Source organism: Typopeltis vanoorti, chromosome 18, assembly GCF_054136105.1.
Source record: "Typopeltis vanoorti isolate ZY-2024b chromosome 18, IOZ_Tvanoo_1.0, whole genome shotgun sequence".
NCBI lineage: Eukaryota > Metazoa > Arthropoda > Arachnida > Uropygi > Thelyphonidae > Typopeltis > Typopeltis vanoorti.
In genome coordinates this window covers 18,027,874-18,053,482 of record NC_143566.1, presented here as the reverse complement: position 1 = coordinate 18,053,482, position 25,609 = coordinate 18,027,874, and the positions used below count along the sequence as shown (strand labels likewise).

The window sequence follows — 25,609 nt, the reverse complement described above, 5'->3', positions numbered from 1 at the left end:
GTTAACTCATCAGTGGCCCTTTCTTCTTAGGAATCTGGATGCACTATAGCTGCAGCTTTGATCCACGTAGCACACATAGCAAGGGGAGATTCTTGCTATGCATGGCGGCAAGCTTTTCACAACTATACAGCCTTCCGCACAGGAAACCAGGTACCGACGAAACGAGAAGAAAAAGAGAGCGATTCAAATCCCCGCCGAAACCTGTATACTCCAAAACAGCACCCTCACTTGGTGGTGTCGTCATACATACGGCGGCTGCCGATTGGATACTGTGGCCACGAACTATCTTTGACATGGCCTAAAACTATTATTAGCTTGTACACATCTTTTTAGAATTTATACATGATTTTCTACCTTAATAGATTTAACAAACCTTCTCTATTTAGTTTAAGGGATACTTTAACATTGCTTAAAATTTACTAATCTGGATATACACATGTTCTTGGGTCATTAATAAGCACATTTTCTGTTTGGAGGCATAAGTATGTCCTTATCCATTCCTTCTGAGCTAACTCTATGTTGGGTCGGAAAAAGGAGATGACTCATCACATTTTCCGACACAACTGTTTTAGACCACATGCAATGTCTTCCTGTTTTTGAGTCTTTGCTAATGTCTTTCTTCCATTGGTAAACACTGGCATAATGCACATATTAACTAGCTTTCTTTTTAAACATAGAGGGAGATCCTGAAAAATAATCCTTATATGGCCAAAATTGCTGGCCTGGTTGGCCGAGTGGTTAGCGTACCCACTCTTTAACCAGCAGGTCAGAGGTTGAATTCTGCCGTAGGCATGGATTTTTGTGACTATCTTTAGGTGGGAGATGAAGATGAACTTCATTGCCTAGTGTGAGACCACCACGCTGCTTATTTGAGGCATGAAGTGGCTTGAGAAAGTTCCATGTTTGATCTCTAGAGCAGGGTTTCTGGACTATGTGAAAAATAAATAAAAAATATAAAAATATATAAAATTAAAAAAAAAAAAAATCCTTAGCCCACCCACAGTACTAATGTACTAGGTTTACAAACCTTTTGTAGGTGGGAACCACTTAAAAAAAAAAAAAACTTTGTTTACTTGTGTGATTCCTATATTTCTTTATCTTGTTTTTCCTTAAAATTAACTAATAATCTGAGGTAAATATAGTCTTCCGAAATTTCAATAGTATTATCTGCTAATTTTATTCAGTTTTATCTGAATTTATCAGTTTTGTTTTAACTACATTAATTTTTAAATCTTTTTTTTTTGTCAAAGTCATTCAGCATTTCTAGAGCTTTATTTATTTTTAACAGAACAATGTCATCTGAAAAATATGAATGATTGAGATTTCTTCCATTGATGTTCATTCCATAGTTATTGCCATGAGACATTCCTAACAACTTCACCACCAACCATCCCTTGCTTATTGGATGCATGAAGAGAGATAACTTGAAACTAGCAAAAATAGCCCTTTGCCTACCCATTTTGTTACTTAAGTTAAATAAATGAGTGCAAAAACAACCCTTTGCTTACTCATTCTGTTGTTGTACTGTAGAAATAAATCTTTCATGGATGGGATTGCCATTTAAAAAAAAAAAATACATATATGCTGTATATTTAACAACATGCTTAGATATTTTTTTGTCTAATTTCAAGGCTCCTTGAAGTTTGGCCGATGTAATAAGATGATATATGTTATATTTCTACCATTGTCATTTCATACTTAGGGACAGTTTCCAATAAGATTGCTAGACACCTCAGACCACATAAAATAAGAGTGGCCTTTAAACCCACAGAAACGATTAGACAACTCTTAAGATCTCCAAAAGATAGCCACCATTTCTCCAAATATGCTGGAGTTTATAACATACCCTGCTTGTGCGGCTTGAATTACATCGGCCAAACATGCTTAGATAATCGATGTGTCACAGTTGAATGTAATTTCCTTCAGAATAGCAGTAGACCTGTGGATCTCTGGTTGAGACTTTTTTGGTAGTTGATTATAATTGTGTTTACTATAATGAGAGTTCAGTTTGTATATCACATATTAATTGAACCAAAATTAAGTACTTAAAACATGATTTAAATTTTCTTTAGCCTTGGGGCTTTTAACCCTCCCAAAGTCCAACCCAAACGTCCTCGTCGTGGGAGGGGGACAACAGAGAAGTATGGGAATGCCTGCAAGGGCAAGGTATGATAGGAATTCTTTGGGCCATCAGCAACTATAGTATCCATGAAGGCCTTGTAGGAAAACCCTGAAAATCTGGCTAATTTGGGCAATGGTGAAATCAGTGTAGAGAAAAGCAACTGCTGAAGACAAAATGATATCAGAAAGGCTCAACTTGCAGCCATGATTAGAATGATGGTAATGTCTGTAATACTCAGATTGGACGAGATTAGGGCATCGTCATGTTATCTTTAAACTTTGCGTTATGGATCACAAGTTAAAGAGCTTTACTAATGCAAAAGAAATTGGGCCTCCTGTGATGAACTCTGCTATATATAACTACAGGAAAGAAGTAGTTAAAAATCAGACAGATGATCATTGGATCAAGTCCATCTTAAAATCACAAATAGGCTGCTATGAAGCCACATAGAATGTCTGAATGTTTTACCATACTGGGAAAACTTAAGAATTTAATTGAATAGCCTAAATATGAATATAGACATAATGGGAGTTAGTGAGACAGTTAGTGAGTGGGATTTTGCATAATATATCGAGCCCCATTCAAGGGAACTTCTGACTGCTTCAACACCATCTAGATTTTGGCCTTCATATGGATCATTTTCTTGCCATCAAACAACCATATTGCTAATCTTTTCTCTTCCACTCTGTTTGATTGACCGTACCACCATACATTTAGTTCTGCTCACACATTCCCGAATTCTGGAATTAGGAAGTTCCTTCATAATCGCTTCATTTTTAACATGATTCTGTTTTTAATGACATCTGTTCCCTTAATTTTTCTCAGAACTCTCATATCTGTCTCTAGTCTTTGATCAACTGCTATATTTCTACTAACTCTCAGATCCAGAAAGTTAAAATTAGTTTCGACACTGCCATGTATGTTGTTAATTTACTGTTCTGGCTTATTTTTTTCTCATTCTATATAAATTTATTCAGCTTTCTTACTATATGAGCTTTGCTAATTCTTTTGTCTATACTCATATTTAATTTGCTATCTTCACCCAAAATTGTGCCTAAATAGCTAAAGTGTGTTACTTGTTCTATAAGTTCTCCATTCTAGATGTGGTCAATGTTTTCAGTGTTCCTGCCTATTTTCATAGTTTTTATTTTTATTTATTTATTTATTTTTTTTTGCTGATTTTCATACCAAGTTTATTACAACAGTTATTCAGTATAGTTAGGGAATCCTGGAGACTTCTATTGGATATTATTTAGAAGTATAATCTTCATCTGTTTAAAGAGCTGTGTTGAATATCTCCATTGCAATATCAGATTTAATTCCACTTTCATTCAAAATGTGATCCATATGGATGATAAATAACAGTGGAGCTAGTTTGCACCCTTGTCTTGAATCAGATTTTTCATCAGACCATCTACCTTTACATCCTTAAATTGAAACTGCTGACTTGCAACTTCTGACCTAATTTCAATCTTTACCTTCTCATTTTCAAGAAGGTGAGGATTTGAAGGAAGCATATTGAAAGTTTTTGACAAGTAATTCAGCTTGTACTCCAAGAAAATACAGAAAAAAATATAAGAAAGCAAATCAATGTATAAAAAGTAGCTAAAGAAAAGTGATGGGATGACTTTGGTAATAACATAGAAAATAAATATCAGAAAGGTGGCAAAATATTCTTAAGGCTATGGAAAAAGCTTAGAAATGGAGGAAAGAGTAGTGTGGAAGGAATCAGAGATGATAATTATTTATACAAGTACTCTGGAGTCAAAAGACTCATCATAGGAGACCCACGCTATCCATTAACACAATACCTATCACACATTTTAAAATTATTCACTGTTGGGGCACTCACAGCCACCTCTGGCAATCCATTCCACTCATTCACCACTCTTTCAAGCAAAGAACCTAATCCACACACCTTTACTAATCACACTCTTAGACAACTTTCAAGTGTGACCTCTTGTTTTCCCTCTACTCCCCATGTATTAAAAAATTTCTTTTGTGTCAATCTTATAGCATTCCTTTAGTAACTTAGAAGTTTGCATCATGTCCCCTTTTCTCTGCCTTTCAGCTAAACTCTACAACTCACACAGCTACAACCTATCCTTATAGGGAACATTCCACAGACCTGTCACAAGCTTGGTCACTCGTCTCTGAATCCTCTCCACCACCTCTCGGTCTTCCTAGAAATGCAGGTGACCAAATGTGCCCAGTAATCAACATGTGGCCGAATCCATAGCTTTATAAAGAGGGATAATAACTTTCTTATATGTCCTCAAAATTTTAAATCTTTATCCACCATCACACCCAGATCTCCAGCTTCATCAATTTCCTGTACAGTACAATCAATATGATACGAAGTATGTAATCTTGTCATCCCTGAGTGCATTACCTTACATTTTACAACAATGAATTGACAACCATTGTCCTTTGCCAACAATGTGAATTTATATAAATCATCCTGTAAGATATATACATCACCTTTATCAGCTATTGCCCTCTCCAGTTTTGCATCATCAGAAAATAACTTAAAATCCCCCTCCCCCTCAAATCTTCTGCTACATCATTAATGTACAAGGAATCAGAGGTGAATTAAAGAATAGTGGTCATAGTACATATCCCTGGGGCACTCCAGCGTACACCACCCTCTGAAGTTTGTCTATCTCCTGTCCATGCCACCAACCTCATATCCATTCCCATTTAGTCCAGCCTATGTAATAATTTTTCATTTGTATTCTGTCAAATGCCTTTGCAAAGTCCAAAATCATGGTGTAGTCATTTCCTTTATTGAATTCCAATGTCACCTTAGAAAATGGGAATAAATTGCTGAGACAGGATCTCCTTTTTGCAAAACCATGCTGCCCCTATAGAGTATTATATTACTGTCCAGTCATTCCTGAATTGTTATTTACTCTTAACCAATTTTTCCAATACTTTAACCATAATTCCATAGATACTTTTTTATATAGTGAGACCTGTGGGGTATTCCTAACTATAGAATAACACATATGCCACAGTAAATAACTTTTTTTATGTAAATATTTTGTCTTATGTATCAACTAACAGTACAACTAATGAACAGCAATAGGAATTGAATTAAAAAAACAGAGTATGCTTAAATTGGAATCTTCCGTGTATACAGTCACATGTTTATGGATTAAAAACTACAGGGCTGAAATTAAAATTACTGAAACTAAATTAAAATATTATGATTCAGGCCTCCATTGGAGTCACAAGACCCATCATGGGAGGCCCATCCTAGAAAACACAGTCTATCATTACACTCATTGCCTGATAGTGTTCTCACCACTCTATCAGGCAATGCGTTTTGCATTTCAACCACCCTCCGTGTAAAAAAAACCACTCTCACCCTCTTGCTCACAACTTCCTTTTGTAACTTCCAGCAATGGCCCCTTGTCCTTGCTCCTTCCCCCATTCTGCCAAATGAAAGAACTCCCCAGTGTCAACCCTGTAATTACCTCTCAACAGTTTAAAAGTCTCAATCACATCACCTCTTCTTCTTTTATCTACCAAACTCTGCAGTCCACATTCCCTCAGCCTATCTTCATAACTAACATTGTACAGTCCTGATACCATCTTTGTTATCCGCTGCTGCACTCTTTCCATGGTTAATTTTTCGCCCTCAATTCCTGGGGACCAAATTTGAGCACAATTAGACAATATTAGACCTAAGAAGAGAGAGAATTTCTTCCCTCCCTTGTCTAATTTCATTAGCAGAATAAACGTTCCATTATTCATGAAACAAATAACATTTTTCTTTTGGTAAGAAAATATGCTTTCTGTGCTATTAAAAATTGTGTTGTGTTTTTGTCTTATCAATGTAAAGATCCACTTAAGAAATTGTCTTATGTGCAGGGGGCCTCTAGGTTAATCACTACTGGTTATTTTATGTTATATTTTTTTGCAACTTCTTGCTTTAAGATTGTACTGAATTTAAATCCTTGAATTTTTTATTGTCTCCATATAATGAAATTTATCATTAAAAACTAATGTAAGTTTAACTTTTAAAATAATTCAGTTAAGTATATTTAATGGTCCTCATTAAATTAAAACATTTTGTACATTGCCATATATATGTATTTGAAATGCCAAAGAATTTTCTCAATCAGTATTAAAATTAATTAAATTAAAATATAGCAAATAAATTACTGAACACAATTGAGGATAACAATTTCCCAAACTTTTGGAATAGTGAGACAGTCATTTCAATTAAGATTAGGTCTATGAAGTAAGGCTTCAGCACTTTCTTTATATAAATGTTCATGTTTATATGTGGATCTGTGTAGTAACTTGGCATTTTGCCACTGGATCCTGTGGTTAGCATTTTTGATTTCATGTTGTGCAAGGCCAAATTTGTGAGGTTTGATAAGGCAGATGTGGTCATGATGTTCAGAGATACATTTATTTATAGATCTTCCTGTTTGTCCATAATAAGACAAGTTACACAAACATAGTACTTGGTATCTGCCAGGTACATCATTGGTGAGAGTTTGTCTTTTGGAGACGCTAGCAAGTTGTGAATTTGATTGATGGGTTTGTAGGTAGCAATGAGTTGATATTTTTGCCACACATTCAGATATGTCTTTTAATATATGGTATAGGAGTCCTGTGGGCTTCTTGTCTGGGTTGATTTGTAGGAGAGTGGTTAATTATTTTTTGGGGATTATTATTGGATTATATCCATTTCGGAAGACTGTTTCTTTGATAATTTCCAATTTTTGTTTTAGGGATTCTTCAGAATAACAAATCTTGTGTGTTATGGATACTAAAGATTTTATGATGATATATTTTTGAGGTGGATGGTGAGCTGATGTATTATGGATATAATGACTTGAAAAAGTTTGTTTTCAGTCCAGTAGGGGAAATGATCCATCTTGCTTGTGCATCAAAAGGTATTTCCAAGAAAGGAAATACCTTTTGATGATTCCTTTTCTAGTGTAAACTTGATACGAGGATGCAGAGTATTGATTTTTTTGCAGAAATGAGTCGAGTTCAGGTTCTGTGTGGTTCCAAAGTGTTATTCTAAGTTTTCCATTGATACTAATTGTACTGTAATTTGATACTTCTCTTATGAAAGCCACCTTTTTGTAATAGAACTATCTTATCCTTTCTTTTAGGGTTACACTGTGATCAGCATTCATTTAAAAAAAAATTTTTTTTTTATGGAATTTACAACCGTGTTAAAAAAATTTTTTTTTTATTATCCCGACATTTCGATCTTCATGTCAAGATCATCATCTGGAGCGTACATAAATATACAGGACAAGCTGAGTTACATCATTAACTGTAAGCTAGAGAAACAATGATTTGATCACATGTTATTCTACTGGTGTGACCTCTGGTGGAAAAAAATAAAATAAAAATAAATTTTTACATCAAGCCAAATTCTATTTTTACAATGACAGGAATAAACATTCTTTTAGATGGTTTTCTTTCAGAAACAATTGGTGTCCTATTTTTAGTATTACAATTCTTATTTTTGATTTACAATACTGGATTTTCTACAGTCCTGTTTATAGTTGTTCTTGGTGAGGAAGGTCGAATATATACCTTCCATATGTTTGGGATTTTTAAACCATCATTGTTGTTCAGATTGGGGTGGTTGCTGATAATCTCACAGGCTTCCTTGAATTTCCGTTCATACCATGTTCTAGTGTGATGTAGACAGCTGGTGGTTTTCCAGTCAATTCTGTGTAAGGTATTCACAGGGCATGATCAGAAAGGCCAGCTTCACCATAATTATTATATTTAATGTGTCGTTTATGTTCTTTTTGTCTAATAGGAATAGTGCGTCCTGTTTCTCCTATATATGGTATGTTGCAAGTACAATAAATCCGGTATACTCCAGGGTGAGCTAGTGGAGGGAGTGGGTCTTTGGATGAGTTGAGTAAGCTTTTTTAATTTTGCAAGAGGTTTAAAGGTGGCTTTGAGGTTGTACTTTTGTAGTACTCTGTTTATTTTGACTGATATTCCTTTAATGTAGGGAATGGTTATAGTTTTACTGTAGTCTGGTTTCGTGTATAGAGGCTTAAGTGCTGTGAAGACAGCACTTAAGAACTATTCTAAAAACTATTCTTAGAAGCAGCAGCAGCTCTTAGAAATCAACCAAATCTTAATAAATACGGTTGCATTAAGCTTCCAAAAATTTGGGAAACACTCATTACCAGAGATCCTACTTTATATTCCAGGCCACCTACAACCGCCCTTAGAGGGCGCTCCACCTAGATAGGACTTTAGTGTCACCCACGTGGTTGGGCTTAGTATTGTATGATATTTGTGTTATGTTACATTAGTTATTTTTGTAATCCCCGTAGATGTCCTAGTGACTAGGACGAAATATAGGAAGTATTACATTATTTTTAATCCTTTCTGAGTGTTGTAAAAAATCCATTAAACCTCCAACATTTTGTAGTCTGGTTTGTCTTTGTTTTTTATTGTGGTTTTGTAGAGAATTTTGTTTATAGTGTTTTGGCTGTATCCATTTTTTTGTAAGTTATTACTGATAATTTTAAATTCGTCTTTCAGTGCCTGTTCACTGGAACAAATCGTCTGAGCTCTGTTTTTTAGTGTGTTGATGACACCTAGTTTTTGTGTTGGGTGGCAGTAGGAGTTTATGTGTATATATTGTCCCGTATGTGTCGGTTTTCGGTAAACAGTGAAGGAAAGATTGCCCGAGGGAAGACGTGTGACAAGTGTATCTAGAAACGGAAGTGTGTTGTGTTTTTCAATTTCAATTGTGAACTGTATGGTATTGTTTGTTTAGTTGGCTAAGGAATGTGTCTAATGTCTGGCGGCCATGGGACCAGATCGCAAAAACATCGTCAACGTATCTAAGCCAGACTTTGGGTTTTAGAGGGGAGGAATCTAGGGCAAGTTGCTCAAAATGTTCCATGTAAAAGTTAGCAATGGGGGGGGGGATAATGGTGAGCCCATGGCTGTGCCTTTTTGTAAGTAGAAGGCGTTTTGCCATACAAAATAACCTGACCATAATACATGCGCAAAAAGCGCCGTGATATCCGGAGGGAATTTGTTCTGTAGGAGAAGGATTGTGTCATTGATTGGGACATTCGTAAAGAGGACAGAGATGTCAAAACTGACTAATAAATCATCTTTTTCTAATGTAATGTCTTTGATGATGTTTATGAAGTGTTGTGTGTTTTTGATATAGGAAGGGGAATGGCCTACCAACTCCTTGAGTGTTGCTGCTAATTTTTTTTGGCTAAGTGATACATCGGGCTATCAATTCCTTCAACGATAGGTCTTAGCGGGGTGTTTTCTTTGTGAATTTTTGGTAGCCCGTAAATTCTAGGGAGCGCGCGTAATGAGGGAACAGTTTTTTGACTGTATCTTCGGGCCATGTGGTAATTGATTTAAGTAGTTTCTCTGTTTTGTTTTTTGTTCTGTTAGTTGGGTTGTAGTTAACTAATTTGTATGTGTTATTGTCAGATTCACCAGCAGATTCATTTTTTCTATATAAGTGGTACGGTTTAAAATGACAGTGGCATTTCCTTTATTGGCTCTGGTTATTACTATGTTCGGATTTGTTTTAAGTGATTTTATTGCTGTTAATTCGTGTTTAGTTATGTTGCTTGTTATTGTTTTTTTTGTGGTTTAAAATGTTCGCAGTTTCTATACGTATTTTGTCTGCTATGTTATTAGGTATGGATCTTAGGCATCTTTCCATATTACAAATAACTTCAAGTTTGTCTATCGTTATCGTTATTGATACCTGTGGGCGATTGGTGGCTCCTGTTGTTTCTTGCTTCTGGGTGGTGGTTGTTCACTGTGGCAAACTTTGAATATGGCGGCTGGTTTTGTCGTTCTTTTAATCTTTGAAATTTGGAAATTAGGTTTTCTTTCTTCATTTGTTGGATGTGGTTTGCTGTATTCTCCGTAATCCTTTCTAGGATTATCCAGATATCTGCGTTTAAGTAGCTAGACAGCTCTGTTTTTTCTTTTAGTAGCTGGTTTTGTGTAGCGGCTAGGTTCTTTCTGGTAGCTTGGATCTGCTCTCTCAGTAGTGCTTTCTCCATGCGGTGGTATATTCTTTGCCTTTGTTGAAGTGAATTTTCTCTTTAGCCTGATGCAATTAGGAGTGATATCGCTGTCCCTACACCGTTTTAAACCTCCTGCAAAATTAAAAAGCTTACTCAACTGATCCAAAGACCCACTCCCTCCACTAGCTCACCTTGGAGTATACCAGATTTATTGTACTTGCAACATACCATATATAGGAGAAACAGGACGCACTATTCCTATTAGACAAAAAGAACATAAACGACACATTAAATATAATAATTATGGTGAAGCTGGCCTTTCTGATCATGCCCTGTGAATACCTTACACAGAATTGACTGGAAAACCACCAGCTGTCTACATCACACTAGAACATGGTATGAACGGAAATTCAAGGAAGCCTGTGAGATTATCAGCAACCACCCCAATCTGAACAACAATGATGGTTTAAAAATCCCAAACATATGGAAGGTATATATTCGACCTTCCTCACCAAGAACTATAAACAGGACTGTAGAAAATTCAGTATTGTAAATCAAAAATAAGAATTGTAATACTAAAAATAGGATACCAATTGTTTCTGAAAGAAAACCATCTAAAAGAATGTTTATTCCTGTCATTGTAAAAATAGAATTTGGCTTGATGTAAAAATTTATTTTTTATTTTATTTTATTTTTATTTTATTTTTTTTATTATTTTTTTTCCACCAGAGGTCACGCCAGTAGAATAACATGTGATCAAATCATTGTTTCTCTAGCTTACAGTTAATGATGTAACTCAGCTTGTCCTGTATATTTATGTACGCTCCAGATGATGATCTTGATATGAAGATCGAAATGTCGGGATAATAAAAAAAAAATTTTTTTAACACTGTTGTAAATTCCATAAAAAAAAAAAAAAAAAAAAAATTAAAATGAACTATCTTATCCTCTTTCAACTCCCATGGAACCTTGCTAGAGCTGAGACTTAGATTAAATAACTTCATCAGAGGCACTGCCAGTTAACTTGTACATTCTTGTTGCACATGAACTGACATGCCATTCAGGCCTACTTCTGTATTCACATTGATGTTTTTCAATATACTGAAAGTACTGAGTACTGAAAATTGCACATGTAATAGTGACATGAAAACTGAAGATAAAAATATTCTAGATGTCTGGTGTAATTACTTTTGAAAGATTGCAGCAAAATGTAACAAGCAATGACAGCATGATGGGAATAAATATTCAAGAGAAGTGCATTCAGAAGTTCATATCAATACTTCAGGATTATATATATATGGAAAACATCACCAAAAATAAAACAAACATCATCAAATATGGAGGTATTTAAAGTTTTACACAGAATATTCAAAAGGCCTAGTTAGAGATTAAAATTCCAAATGATGGGAGTGGCACTCTCTTACTCATCTCTTAAAAAAAAAAAAAAAAAAAAAGGAAATGAAACTGTATGGGACAATTACAGAAGAGAGAGGAATTTCCCTACTGAGTGTTCCTGGTAAGATTTATGCAAGCATACTTCAGAAAAGGTTAAGAAAAAAATTGTGAAAGGGAAACATGAAGAACATGTTGGTTTCAGGGAAAATAGGTGTTGTCAGGATCTGATTTTTACCTCATGACAAATAATTCAGAAATCAAGGGAATATAACAAGGAACAGTATCTAAGTTTGTAGATCTGAAAGGAACAATACTAAGAGGCTAAGAGAAAGCTGTTTGAAAAGCTATAATTATATGGTGTAAATGCCATTTTATATTGATTAATATACCATCCCTATTTGAATTATAAGCCCATATTTAGAATAGGAGGAGGTATAAGAAAATGATGTGATGTTGATCAGGTGTTGACCACAGTGCACATTGTTACCACTGTTATTCATCATCTATATGGATCCCCATGATGGAGGAAAGTGTTATTAAACCTAATACCAAAATTGGAGACGTTAATAATCTCAGCGGTTTACTTTATGCAGACTTATATTGGATTTACTAAATAAATCCAATATAAGTCTGCATGATTACCTGACTAAATTGAATAACTGCTGTAATAAATTTGATATGGAAATCAGCAATAAAAAGACAGACTTTGAAAATAGTCAAGAACATGGAAAACATCAATGGCATCCTGATTGGAGAAGCAGTAGAACGAGTTAAACATTTCAGCTATTTAAGCACAATTTTTAGTGAAAATGGCAAAGTAAATCTGGACATAGATAATAGAATAAGTAAAGCTGGTATGCTAGGAAGTGAACTGAATGAATTTAAAAAGCTTAAGAGAAAAATTAGCCCAAACACTTAAATATCAGTGTAGATGACAGCATTCAAACCAGTTCTAACTTATGGATCCGAGAGTTAGATTAGAAATAAAGCAGTTGATCAAAGACTAGCGACTCCTAAGATACGAGAGTTCTGATAAAAGTTATGGGAGTCTACAGATGGCATCAATGGTAGAATCGTATGAAACTTTAAATTGTTAGCATTCAGTAATGTGTGAACAGATCTAATCTAAGTTTGTATGGTCACTTAAACAGAATGGGAGAAGAAAGGTTAGCAAAAACAAGTGCTTTTTTGCCAGTACGGCAGGAAAAAGACCCAGACCAAGATATAAGAGTGTCTTGGAACACTGAAATATATGATCTGACAATATTGGGATCCTGACAAATAAGAGATTAATTTGGAGGAAAATTGTTGCTAAGAGGTTAGTAATGATGTAACCTTTCATGCAGTACTGTTAATATCCTTTACATGCCTTGAGCTAACTAGTAGGAAATTTATAATGAATGATCATGAAGGCTTGTATTTTAAATATAGACTGTGTATCACTTGGTATGGTTTACACCATATATTTGTAATACGTCGATTCTAAGAAAAGAGCTGTTCCAGACCAAAAAACTTAAATATAGATCCTTATTATTTTTTTTTTTGAATTCTTAACTATGTGTCATAAGGTGAAAATCTGATCCTGGAACACTTATTAGAGAAATTCCTCTACGATTCTCATATTCCATTTTATTTTCATTTTTTGTAGATTTTGGTATTGTTATAGCTTTAGTCCAATCGTCTGACCAGGCCCTTCTGAATTATATAGTTCCACTTTTAATACTTTTATATCTCCATATTTGAGCATTTTTGGTCAAATCTTATGTACTGCAGCTGCCTTTCCTCGTTTCAAGTGTTTGATTGCCTTTTCTACCTCAAGTATTGATACTTGAGTATATTTTCTACCACTGCTCTGTCACTTCTTGTTTCATTTAGCAATATTTTGAAGTAATTATTCCAGAAAATTAGTGTATCTTAATCTTCAGTGTTTATATCTGATTCCTTTTCAGTCCTTTTTCCTCAATTTCTAATCAATAGCCTCCAGCACTTTCTTGATTTTTATCTTCTGTATTCTTACAAGAGTTTTCCCATGACTTTTGTTTAGCTAATTTTACACATAGTTTAACTTATATTTTTCTCTGTATTCTCTCTTAGGGTTGCCAAATTACTTTCCAGGAACTTCCAGTATGCTTTTTTTCTTTGCCACAACTACTCCATTAGCTTTGTGTCCAGCAAGGTGTGTGTGTGTGTGTGGGGGGGATTGGATTTTTCTATCCTTTCAAAGAACACTGCTTTGTGATAGGTGAATCAGTCGATATTTTACACCAAGTTTCCAAGGTTTGGTCCTTGTTTTTTTTTTTCTTGAATTATAATTGTATGATTTGGTGTACAGTTCATCTCTAAAACCTGCTTGACTTGAATTCTCTTTAAAAGTTTCTTGCATATTTTTCTTTTTAATACGATATTTATTTTTATCTTGCTTAAAAACTAACTCACTTCTAGTTTCACCATGTATACTCATGTCTTGAACCAACCTGAGGATATTCATGTCATCAATAAAACTTTTCTTTTTTTTTTATTTCTTGTGTTTTCTCCATGTGAATTTATGCATGCCTTTATGTTAAAACACAGTGTTACTGATGACTGGTTCCTTCGAAAGTTTTTTTCATTTGGTTACAGCCATACCTTGACTTACAGTGCTATAACTTACGGCAGCTCACACTTACAGGCATTCATCATTTGCTACTTACCCTGAAGTTATATCACTTGCTTTGGAGTTAGGGTTCTTTAATGCCATGATGCTACCACACAAAAAGTGTTGCTGTCTCACTATTGTCAGTGTGCTATCAGTTAAACTGTTTTAACTTTTATTCTACTATTTTTGTTGTGATTATACTTAATGGCATATAAAATGGAAAAGAAAATTTGTAAAGCTATTACATTATATTCAAAGATTGAAATGATTAAACTTAGTGATGAAGGTGTATTGCAATCTGAGGTAGGCCAAGACTAGGCTTCCTTTGAGCTACTATTAACAAAAACCTCTTGCTGAAGTTAAAATGCTACTCCGGTGAACACTACTTTAATTTGGGAAAGGGGTAACTTTGTTTCTGATATGGAGAAACTTTTAATGATCAAAATAGTCACCATGTTCCCTTAAACCAGGCCATTATTCAAAATGAAGCCCAAAGCCTTTTCAATGACATGATGGTTGAGAAAGATGAGGAAGTGATTGATGCCAGATTTGGAGCAAGCCATGGATGGTTTGATAGGTTCAAGATGAGCTCAAACCAACATAACATCAAAGTTCAAGGAGATGCAGTTGCAGTAAATTTCCATGGAACAGTATCCTCAGGGAAATCAGCTTGTAAGAATTGAAGAGTTTCCTGAAGTGGTACGAATAGGAAAACTACACATCAAAGCAAACTACGAAACACAGATCTTTAACTTTTGAAATCAGTGCTGTTATTAATGCAAGAATTATTGTGGCCAGTGAGATTTTAAAGCAAATGAATAGAAAGATGTTTAGGATGAATGATCATCTTTATGAACTTTGGGAAGACCACAGATATGTGGAGTGTTAGCATCCCATGAATGTAATTCAATGATTCATTTAATTTGTTCATTTAGCTCTGAGTTCTGGTTTCTGCTGATTACACTATAGGTTGTTCTCACCCTGAGTAAGCTAAGTTTATGATTATATACTCTATGGTATCCATCAGAATAGTGGTATTACTCTTATCACCCCTAGAGATGACACTATTAATGTTGCAAAAAGAATGAAGAGTTTGCAGTTCTGAGAAGGGTATATTCAAGGAAGGATGTTTTGTTTTGTATAGGCTTTAGGCAACTACAAACTTTAATTTGTTTGCTTCATCTGTATGTGCACCGATGCCTTTTTTTCACACTTACCATAATTTCTAAGTAAGATATCTGTCATGAGGATAAAGCAAAATTAGAACCTTATGATATGATAGACATTCCATTCATTATGTGTGAATGGGTCTGTTCAATTTGTAACACACTTGTTATAACTATTAGAGGGTAAGGGCTGAATGACTAGGAGATGAAGTTATAATTCAAACTTCTGAATCAATCTGCATTTGCATTTTAATGAGCTCATCTGGCTGAGAATAATGAAATTCTAGAGATTAAATCACAGTGCTCCCAGCAAAGAATATTTGCCAGGAGCATTGTGATTTAATCTCTATAGTAAAGAGTCAAGGACAGATCAAAATATTAATCAAGTACCCTGTTAATGTTGACTTTGTTATTTTGGACAGATGGGCTGTTCTACTAAAATTAGAATCCAAGAACATCAGGATTACATCAAATTCTTAGAATCTGAGGTGTCTGCACTTGCTTATCATGCCATTGATACAGAGAGTTCATTGGAATGAAACCAAGATTCTTCATTCAAGTAGATTTAAATTTGATTCTCTTACTTGAAACTTGCAAAACTTTGACAATGTCAGAATCTTAACTGCTCTAATTGCATGCCAGTCTCAAAGTTTTGGAAAGTAATCACCATTAACTCTTTTTTTTTTGCAATTGATGAATAAATTATGTAACCTTGTATTTGAATTATGAAAGTTATCCATTGTTTCCCTTTGAATGTAATAGTGCATTCAGCTCTTAATTCAGCTGTGACTGAGACATGAGCAAGTAAGCACATGCTGTGTGATTCGTGTTGTGATTCATGTTTTGAATGTTGTCAACCAAACTTCATCTTCTTTTCCTGATGATGTCCTTGTAACATAGGATGAAATATAATGGAGTTTAATAACATTTATTTTTCTGTCTGTGCATGAGCCATTATAAAAATGTCTATTATACATGCTTCTTCAAAACTTCCAGAATCGTACTAGACAGGAACTTGCTAATGCAGAAAGTTGTTTATCTTTGTTTTATAATAAAGCATTTCACAGTGTTCACCATAAGAAATTAATAGAAACTTTAATAAAGAAAGGAATATATATGAATAAGACTGATATTGTGTATATACTAGAACCAAACTGCTGACAGAAGTCAGTAACTGTCAGAAACTTTCCAAATACAAAAAAAAAAATGTTAAACAGGGCTGTGTGATTTCTCCTTTTATGTTAAATCTCTAAAGTGAGGTAATTTTTGAAAGTATGGAAGAACTGGAGAGAGAGAGAGAGAGGGAGAGTAAAACTTTGAGGAAGAAATATAAATCTGTATTATGCAAATGATACTTTATTCATTGCTCTGTGTGTGTGAGAGAGAGACTTGCAAAAGTTAACAGAGCAAGGTAAAACGAATAAGTTGAATTCTGCACTTATTTAGAACATTTAATTACAGGGTGATTAATCAGAAATGAAAGAGTAATAAAAACAGGGACACCGAATGTTCGTTACTTGTATTCCATTCCTATTTGTAACACTGAAGATATACTATTAAGTATGAAATATCTGTATCGTATTTATTAATTAAAGTTATTATTGTGGACTTACGTGCTATTTATTAATTATTAATTTTCATTGACTATGTTACTGTTGATAGCAATATCTTCATGATTGTTCAGAAACTGAAAAGAAAAATTTGTAAGAAAGTTTTAAGAAGAATCAGTCAAAAATCATTTCAGAGATAAACTATGGACTCAAATATGCAAATATTAATGAAAGAATTTGAAAATAAAAACCAAATCAGTGACATGACTAACTCTGAAGAAAATATTGATTGATTTAATTAGAGAAACATGATTGAAATTGTCTGCTAGGATTGAAGTCAAGGATTGAAAAATCAGAATGATGGTGGGTGGACTTGGAAGTTTAAAGAGGCATTCATGGAAACTAAGAAAGTGTATCAATTAACAGTTAATAACAAATAAATCGGTATATGTTGTGAGAGAATACAGAGAAAAATGTAAGAAAACAAAGTAATATGTAAAATCTGCTAAACAAAAGTCATTTAAAGATGGGCAAGAATATATAAGAAGGAAAGTAGAATTAAACTTGATATCAGAATTAGAGATTTTCAGCTCTTTTTCTTATACGGATGTTCTTATACTTCTAAATAAATCCAATTTAAGTCTGCAAGATTCCCTGAATAAATTGAATAACTGCTGTCATAAATTTCGTATGAAAATTATTATGTGACACCTCCAGGGAATCCAAAGACTCATTGAGGGAAGGCACCTGCTCTATGACTGTCTTCACCACTCAATCCACCAACTACAATGAACTACACCTTAGCCTACACCAACAACATTTGTTGTTGGTGTAGGCTAAGGTGTAGTTATAGCCTACACCAACAACATTTTCACATGCAATCACAAATATCCATGCCCATGGCAGGATTCAAACCCACAGCCTTTTGGCTGGAGAGCGGTATGCTAACCACTTAGCCAATCAGACCGGCAGCAGTAAAAAGACTGGCTGTGAAAATAGACAGAAACATGGCAAACGCTAACTGCCATGAATGAATAGCCCATCAAACATGTAAAACATTTTGGCTGTTTAGGCACAATTTTTAGTGATGGTGAATTATATATGAAAATAAACAACAGAATTTGCAAAGCTGGTATGCTAGGAAATCAACTGAATTTATAAATATTGCATATAAATATAAATTTATATGGAAGAAGAGAGAGAAATTAGTCAAAACTAGTTATGTACAAGACAATGAACTACAAGAAATAAAACACATGACTGAAGACTGGAAACTATAGATATAAGAGTGTTGAGGAAGATTAGGTGAGTGAACAGGTAGCATCAATCAAAGAAACATGTTAAAAATGAGGATATTAGGAAGAAACTTGCATTGTTAGCATTCAGGAATGTATCAATAGAGCTAATCTCAGGTGGTATTGTCATAGCAGAATATGAGAGGAAGAGTTAGGAAAAGCAAGTGTTTTTTTTTTTTTTTTTTGCCTGAATGGTAAGTAGACCCAGAAGAGTGCCTTGGAAAATTGAAATGTAAGATCTAACAATATTGGAGTCCTGACAGATAACTGATTAATTTGGAGGAAAATATTTAATAGGAAGTTAATAATGATGTAAACTGTTTGTGTATTTGTCATGTCCTGTATACACCCCTCTGAGGGCACATATCAGGATTTTGATAATGAAATTGCCAGCAAAGGTTGGTCGATTGGTAGAGCCTCTGCTGCTAATGGCTCAGCAAAAAGTTAAGCAAGTTTGAGCGTGGTTAGTAGTTGGAAGGGGTCAATCGTTCGATGCTGTTAGCACACTCTCCCTCGATGAGTCTTTGAACTCCCTGGAGGTGTCACATAATAATAATAATAATAAATATCTTGCAGGTAGCTAGATGTTATGTGAGGCTATTACAAAAGCTTGGATATTGAAGAAAGAGTAACGTAAAAGGAATAGGAAATGATAAAAATTGCATGAAAATGGCCAATAAAGATATTCTAGATGTCCTGAAAAATTACTGTGTGCTATTAAATTAAATGCTGCTAATGCTAACTGAAACATGGTCGGAAAATGCTCATAGGAATGTAATGAGGAGTACATATCATTATTTGAGGTATAAAAAAACCCATTAGAAACCTGATATGTGGAAAGGTATCTGGAGTAAATGATATTCAACCAAAAGTGCTTAAATATGAAGGTCATGGTTAACATTTTTACAGCCACTGCACTGCATATAAGGACTGGTCAGAAGGTAGAATTCCAGATAATTGGAGTAGACCTCTTATAGTACATATACAAGATACACCAGAAGGAATATGGCAGTTGCTTAAATAATATTAGTAAATTTTCATTACTATTTATAATTTATTTTTATTATTTTGAATATTGATTGATTTTTATTAATTGATATTTATTTAATGGATATTTTTCTTGATTAATTGATAATTATTAAATTTAATAATTTATTGATAAAATTTTTCTGCTTAATCTTAAGATCTTTCACTGTCCTACTACTACTGGACCACCAAAATTAAAAAAGAAAATGAAACTCAATATGAGAATTACGAAGAATTTCTCTACTTGGTGTTCTGGTAAGATTTATACATGCATACAGAGATGAAGAAAAATTGTGGAAGGGAAACGTGGAGAAGAACCAGCTAGATTTCAACCGTGATCAGCAAGCCCTGACTGACCATGCTTATGGCAACACACACATTTTTTATGTTTTTCCAGGTTGATGTTAGCAGATCTCCAAGTTTGACCATCATAAAATAAGTTTCAGGAACAAGGAACTTTGACTTTGTAAACACCTGGAACTGATAGAGGAGATAGAGGATCCTTGGGAGAGCTACTGACTCTTCCTCTTTTAAATTAGTCGAACAGTAACATTATATTAAAAATTCTTTCGTTTCAAATCTTTAATCCAATATTTAGTTTTAGATGATAACATGATTAGCTTTAATGTCACCTCCCTTTTTACCAACATCCCTCTTTCTGAAACTTTAAATTTACTAAAAAATGTTTTCTCCTTAGATATCATTCATCTTTTTTTAATTTTACCATTCATTCTGGCTACTTAACTTGAAGATAATATTTATAAACAGATTGAGGGTACAGCCATGGGCTCTTTTCCACTATAGTCAATTATTTTATGGAGCATTTTGAAAAACATGCTCTTGACATTGCTATTCTCAAACCTATCTGGTTAAGATACATTGATGTGTTCTCTGTTTGGCCACATGGCACGCACATTCTTTTTCATTTCAACAGACAGTACCCCAGAATCTAGTTTACTATAGAAAAATAAAAGAATAATAGCCTGCCTTAGATACTTTCCACATCTTTCCAGTGGCACCCTTTCTTTTTTAGTTTGTAGAAAACCCACCCACATAGGTAGATACACACACACACTTTTCCATCACCCCCCCCCCCCTCAACAATATGGTGTTATCAAAATCCCTGTTAATATAGCCTCTAATCTCTTTTTTAATATTTATAAAGCTGATGTTACTGCTCAACTCTCCTTTATTAGCCAGACTTTTCTGTCACAAAGTGCCAAAAAGGTCAACAGAGTAATTGTTCCTTCCATCTCCTAGCATCTCTCTCAACATGTTGACTATAATAATGCTATCATTGTTCCTTAGATCCAGGACACCTCAGAAAAAATAGCCAGGACTCTAAAAAAGTACACTCTCTGCATGCCATTCAAATCTTATCTAAAGCTGGCTATCCTCATCTGCTCTCTCAAGGATTATCCTGCAATGTTCATATTTTGGATTTCATGGCAGCTAGTGGTTTTTTCCTAGTTGGCGTTTTCATTGATGGCCTTCCTACTTGGTGAAGGTAGTCAGGCCAGGCTTGTATACACAATTGGGGAATACCTTTCAACTTGTTCACCATGACTATTAAATCCATTGTGCATGTCACTGTGTCACAAGTTGCTTTTATGAGGCAGGAGAAGTTTGTTCTGTTTTTTCTTTTATTTGTGAGGTGGCACCACCTAAAGATTTTTCTTGGATTGAAGTTATATTCACCAGCTAACTTAATGATATCATCCTCTAGCACATCATCAGTTTTATGTAATCATTTAGAATAACTGTTAAACTTCTTATTTTTGGCCTTAATTGAGTCAAACCATTGATGCAGCAAAATTTGTTATTATTATCTGATGTTCCCATGGAGTCAGACTCATCGCAGGAGGTCCCTTTGTCATACATCATACTTTTAAATACATTCAAATTCTCTGCAGACAAAACATTCTCAGGCAATGCATTCCAATCATTTACAACTCCCCATGCAAATAATCTGCTTCTCATTCCCTTGATCATACCCTTTTTACACAATTTCCAGAGATGACCTCTTGTTCTTCCACCAGTTTATGAACAACCACTTCATCATTAATCTTATAACAATCCCTTACCGACTTATACATCTTTATCATATCACCCCTCTTCCGCCTATCCACTAGACTCATCAATTTGCATCTTCTCAACCTTTATTCATACTCAACATTCCAGAGACTAGAAATTACCTTAGTTAATTGCCTTTGGACCCATTCCAGTTATCTCTTCATCCTTTTGAAACTAGAGGACTAAATCTATGCATAGTAGTCCATATGTATCCTAATCAAGGCCTTATACAGTGGAACCAGAATGTCCGTAATTACTTCTATAAGTTAGCATCCAGTGCATCATTGCTGGAATACGTTGTTGTCCTCATAATTTTGACAGTTTCCTCTAAATTTTACATCCCTATCCACGATCACCCCTGATTTCCTCATCTCCAAAAATATATCCCACTAAGAGTAAATTCTACATCCTATCTTTGTTTTCCAAATATTAAAACCTTACATTTTGCAACATTGAACTGTATAATCACTTCACTGCCCATTTGCTCAGTCTGTTCAAGGTTTTTTTTTTTTTTGTAAGGTCTCAACATCTGCTCTACTCCTCATAGTTTTTCCAACTTTGCATCATCTGCAAATAACTGAATATCCCCATTCAAATCTTTCTCAATATTATTAACTTAAACAGCAATGTCTGTAAAATAGACCCCTGAGACATACCACTAGTGACTTTCCAATCCAATTCATTAGTCTAATATCAAATCCCATCTGCTCTAGTTTCCCTATCAGCTTATGTGGTAATCTAATCATAGCCTTTGCAAAATCTAAGTATACTACTTTGTATCTATCTCTCTTGTTTGGTGCAGCTGTCACCTTATTGTAATATGTAAGCAGTTTATTAAAACATGACCTCCCTTTAGCAAATCTGCTGTCCATCAAAGATAATACCACTGTTAATCTGATTCTGGTTCTCATCAGCCTCTCCAATGCTTTTATCACAACACCTGACACATAGATTGGCCTATAATTTGATGTTTGAGTTCTGTCACCTTCCTTATGAAGTGGTACAGTCTTCCCTTCCTTCTGCTCCTTTGGAACCTGACCCATTGTAAGACTCATGTAAATGCACTCTCAGTGGAGTGCACTGAAAAAATTTATGTTGAAGTGCTAATCATCGATCAATTTGAGCTTGATTTTCAGCGATTTGATTTTTCATCTGAAAGTCTTATTAATAGTAATGAAACCCTACTTTAGGCTGTTGGTGCACTTTTCCAATTTTAGGAGCTGTTTTACCCAAGGGAGGCATGGCAGAGATGAGAGGCTGGTTCAATTTGGTAATCAGTTTGTTCTGATTTATTTATATTTGAACATCAAGCATGCAGCCATTAACAACAGAAATCATACATGTGACCCCCTTGTTTTGTGTCAGACATGTCTTGTCTGCAACTGGGACTTCATATTGATGTTGGTTTTGTCAGCGTTCAATTGCACTGCACTAACAAGGCTTGACATTCTGCCATCATTGGAATTTATGGCCACCTTCTATTTTCATGCTCTAGGCAAAACAAGTTCTTGCAATTGGCCAAAATTAAACTCAGAAAAAAAGAATTAATTTGATGCACTCAAAATGCTTACAGATCACATAGGAATTCTGAACATCTTAGGAACTACTTCTCTGATTTCATTTGACAGAGATTTTGAGGTAAACATTTCTGAAAATTATAAAATACAGGAGCAGAAGTTAAGAGTAACTTGTGCTCTGATATATCATGAGCCAGTTTTCTTTCTGCCTACAAAAATATAACTTCCTGCAAAATTAAAGAACCTACTCAACTCCTTCAAAGATCTTCTTTTTCCCCTGGCCTACCCTGGAGTGTACCATATTCAATGTACCTGTGACTTGCTGTATATATAGGTGAAGTTGGATGGTGAAACATGATTCCTATTCAGAAAAGGAACAAAAACAATACCTTAGATGTACTAAATATTGTTAATCTGGCCTTTCTGTCATGCTCTGGATACCTTTTACAGTATTGACTGGTAAAGCACCTGTTCCTTAAATCACTCCAAAACTTGGTATGAGTGCAGATTTAAAGAAGCCCATAAAATTCTAATTCGAGATCTAAACTGATCTCCAAGTTATTCTCTAGGGAAGTCTAGTGAACAACATGTTACCAAAACACAGTGCTATTTTCTTTCTTTTTAAGAACAATCTCATTTCACTTCTTAATTTGGATAATATTCATATCTCTAACTGAGATCAGATTACTTTTTGTGCTGATTTATACTTGTAGTCTTTTCTGGCAAAAAAAAAAAAAAAAAAAAAAAAAAAAAAAAAAAAAAAAAACTTTCCCAGCTGCCAAAACAATTGCTACTTATTTCTGTTCAAGACATTGTTTCTCATCTGTACAACTCCTAACACTGTATAAATCTCAGTTATGTCCTTAAACTAGTTTTCACTTTTCAGGCAGTGCATCAGCAATCTAGAAATGCATTGGATTTGGATTTTTTTATGATGTAAGTTAAATGAGTTCTTGTTGTTCCTTATGCTAATGAAATTGCAGAATTTGTCTGATTTGAGCTTCATATTTAATTATGATTTGGCTTTTGTATATGATAAAAAAATGTACTTCAAGAGGTTGAGAATCTGTGGACTTAATGATTTTGTAGTGATTAGTGATTAGGCAAAGTTTTTCTATATGTATTCTTGCACATATGCATCCATATTTAATATTTTATCACAGCCATGGTTGTAAGACATGGGTAATGATCACAGACTGTGAGATGAATATTGGCTTTCAAAAGAATATGATACAGAAAGATTATAACTTGGATGGATGCAAAAGGTAACAAATGAAGTGAAGAACTGTATATCAAAATAAACTGCAAAGAGAATCTAATGCAGAAAATAATTTGAAGGAAAGTAAAGCTCTTTGGACATAAACTTAATGCTTGGTACAGTGGATGGTATAAACAGAAGAGGACTGGCAGTGAGAGTGGGTAGATGAAATGGAGTTCTGTGGAACAAGTTTGCAGGATTTGAGTCACCATGCAATGGTCAGAGAGAAGTGGTAAAGAATAGTGAAAAGCATCTGATACCAATGGACATCGGATCTATGGGAACTGATGATGGACCACAAACTGCTGTGAATATTTCTTATCTCTGCTGTAATTTTTCTTTTTTTTCTTTCCCAATGAAATTCATTAGGAGACATGGTTTTTGAGAACTGCAATTAATAATACATTACATGTTTTTAGTATGACTTATATAATTATTGCTATTCAGATATTTAATATTACAGTAAATTAAATGCATTATAAAACTTTCATGAGTGAAATTATATTTTAAGGTTAGAGCCAATGACATCCCTTATAGACAATGGTCCAAAGACTGATTTTGCAGACACTGAGATGCTGAAGGATTTAAATTATTCAGAAGCACATTTGGTTAAACCTGGATCAGCTGTAAGTTTTCTGTAAATTTTTTTCTTATAATAGTTATAAAGTAATATGTAAAATTATCAAGGATCACCAGTACAGATAAATCCAATTTTGTGCAGGGGATGCATTTAAAGAAACACATGCAAAGTGAATTTCCATGTTAAATGGAAATTTTTTATGTGGTTCCCACCCACAAAAGGTTTGTAAACCTATAGCACATTTGTACCATGGGTGGGCTAAGGATTATTTCTCCTCCATATTTTTATTAATTTTATATATGTTTTTTTTTTTTTTTAAATTTATTTTTCACAAAGTCTGGAAAATTTGCTTTGGATCTTTTTCAAGCCACTTCAAGCCTTCAATAAGCAGGCAGTAGTCTCACACTGGACAGTGAACTTCATCTCCCACCTAAAGACAATCACAAACATCCATGCCCACAACAAGATTCAAACCTACTGCCTGTGGATTTAGATAGTAGATATGCTAACAACTCGGCTAACCAGTCTGGCTGTTTCTTTTCATATCTTTTGATTATTTCTGTTGGTTTTTTTTTCCCTATTTTTTACAGACTGAGAGCCTTATTAGTTGTTATTGATTTTTGATTTAAATCTTCAATCCACACAATTAACAATTTTTCCAACTCTCAGGTGGTTTCACTTTGAGAATAGGTGATTATTTTGCTGAGAAGCAGTAACATTTTCACCCGAATCTTTAATTTTATCCTTATGTTTAAAGATTGTTCTTGTTGCTGACTCACTTAATTTAAATTCATGTATGACATCAACAGTCTCAAAACTGGACTTGAGTTTTTTGTATAATTTTTCACTTTGTATCTACACTGGTTACAGCATGCCTCTTTTTATGTGCCAGTTTATCCTCATTGTTGTGACTTTCCTCTGCCCGTCTTATTGACATATTTAATAATGATGCAAATTAAACTTGTTGAAAATTA

At 34.3% G+C, this 25,609-nt stretch overlaps 1 protein-coding gene across 6 annotated transcripts in view; it reads left to right on the top strand.

The window, feature by feature from the left end:
- Nucleotides 1-25,609, top strand: part of LOC150096516 (polyamine-transporting ATPase 13A3-like) — a 751,182-nt gene that overhangs the window by 166,106 nt on the left and 559,467 nt on the right. For 5 of the 6 annotated variants that reach the window (XM_090407885.1, XM_090407886.1, XM_090407887.1 and 2 more), the window contains one exon: nt 24,567-24,681. In XM_090407885.1, coding sequence (XP_090264011.1) covers nt 24,567-24,681 — 115 coding nt within the window. Of the gene's footprint in view, nt 1-16,877; nt 16,897-24,566; nt 24,682-25,609 lie in introns of those variants that run through there. The other variant, XM_090407889.1, reaches the window with a different exon arrangement.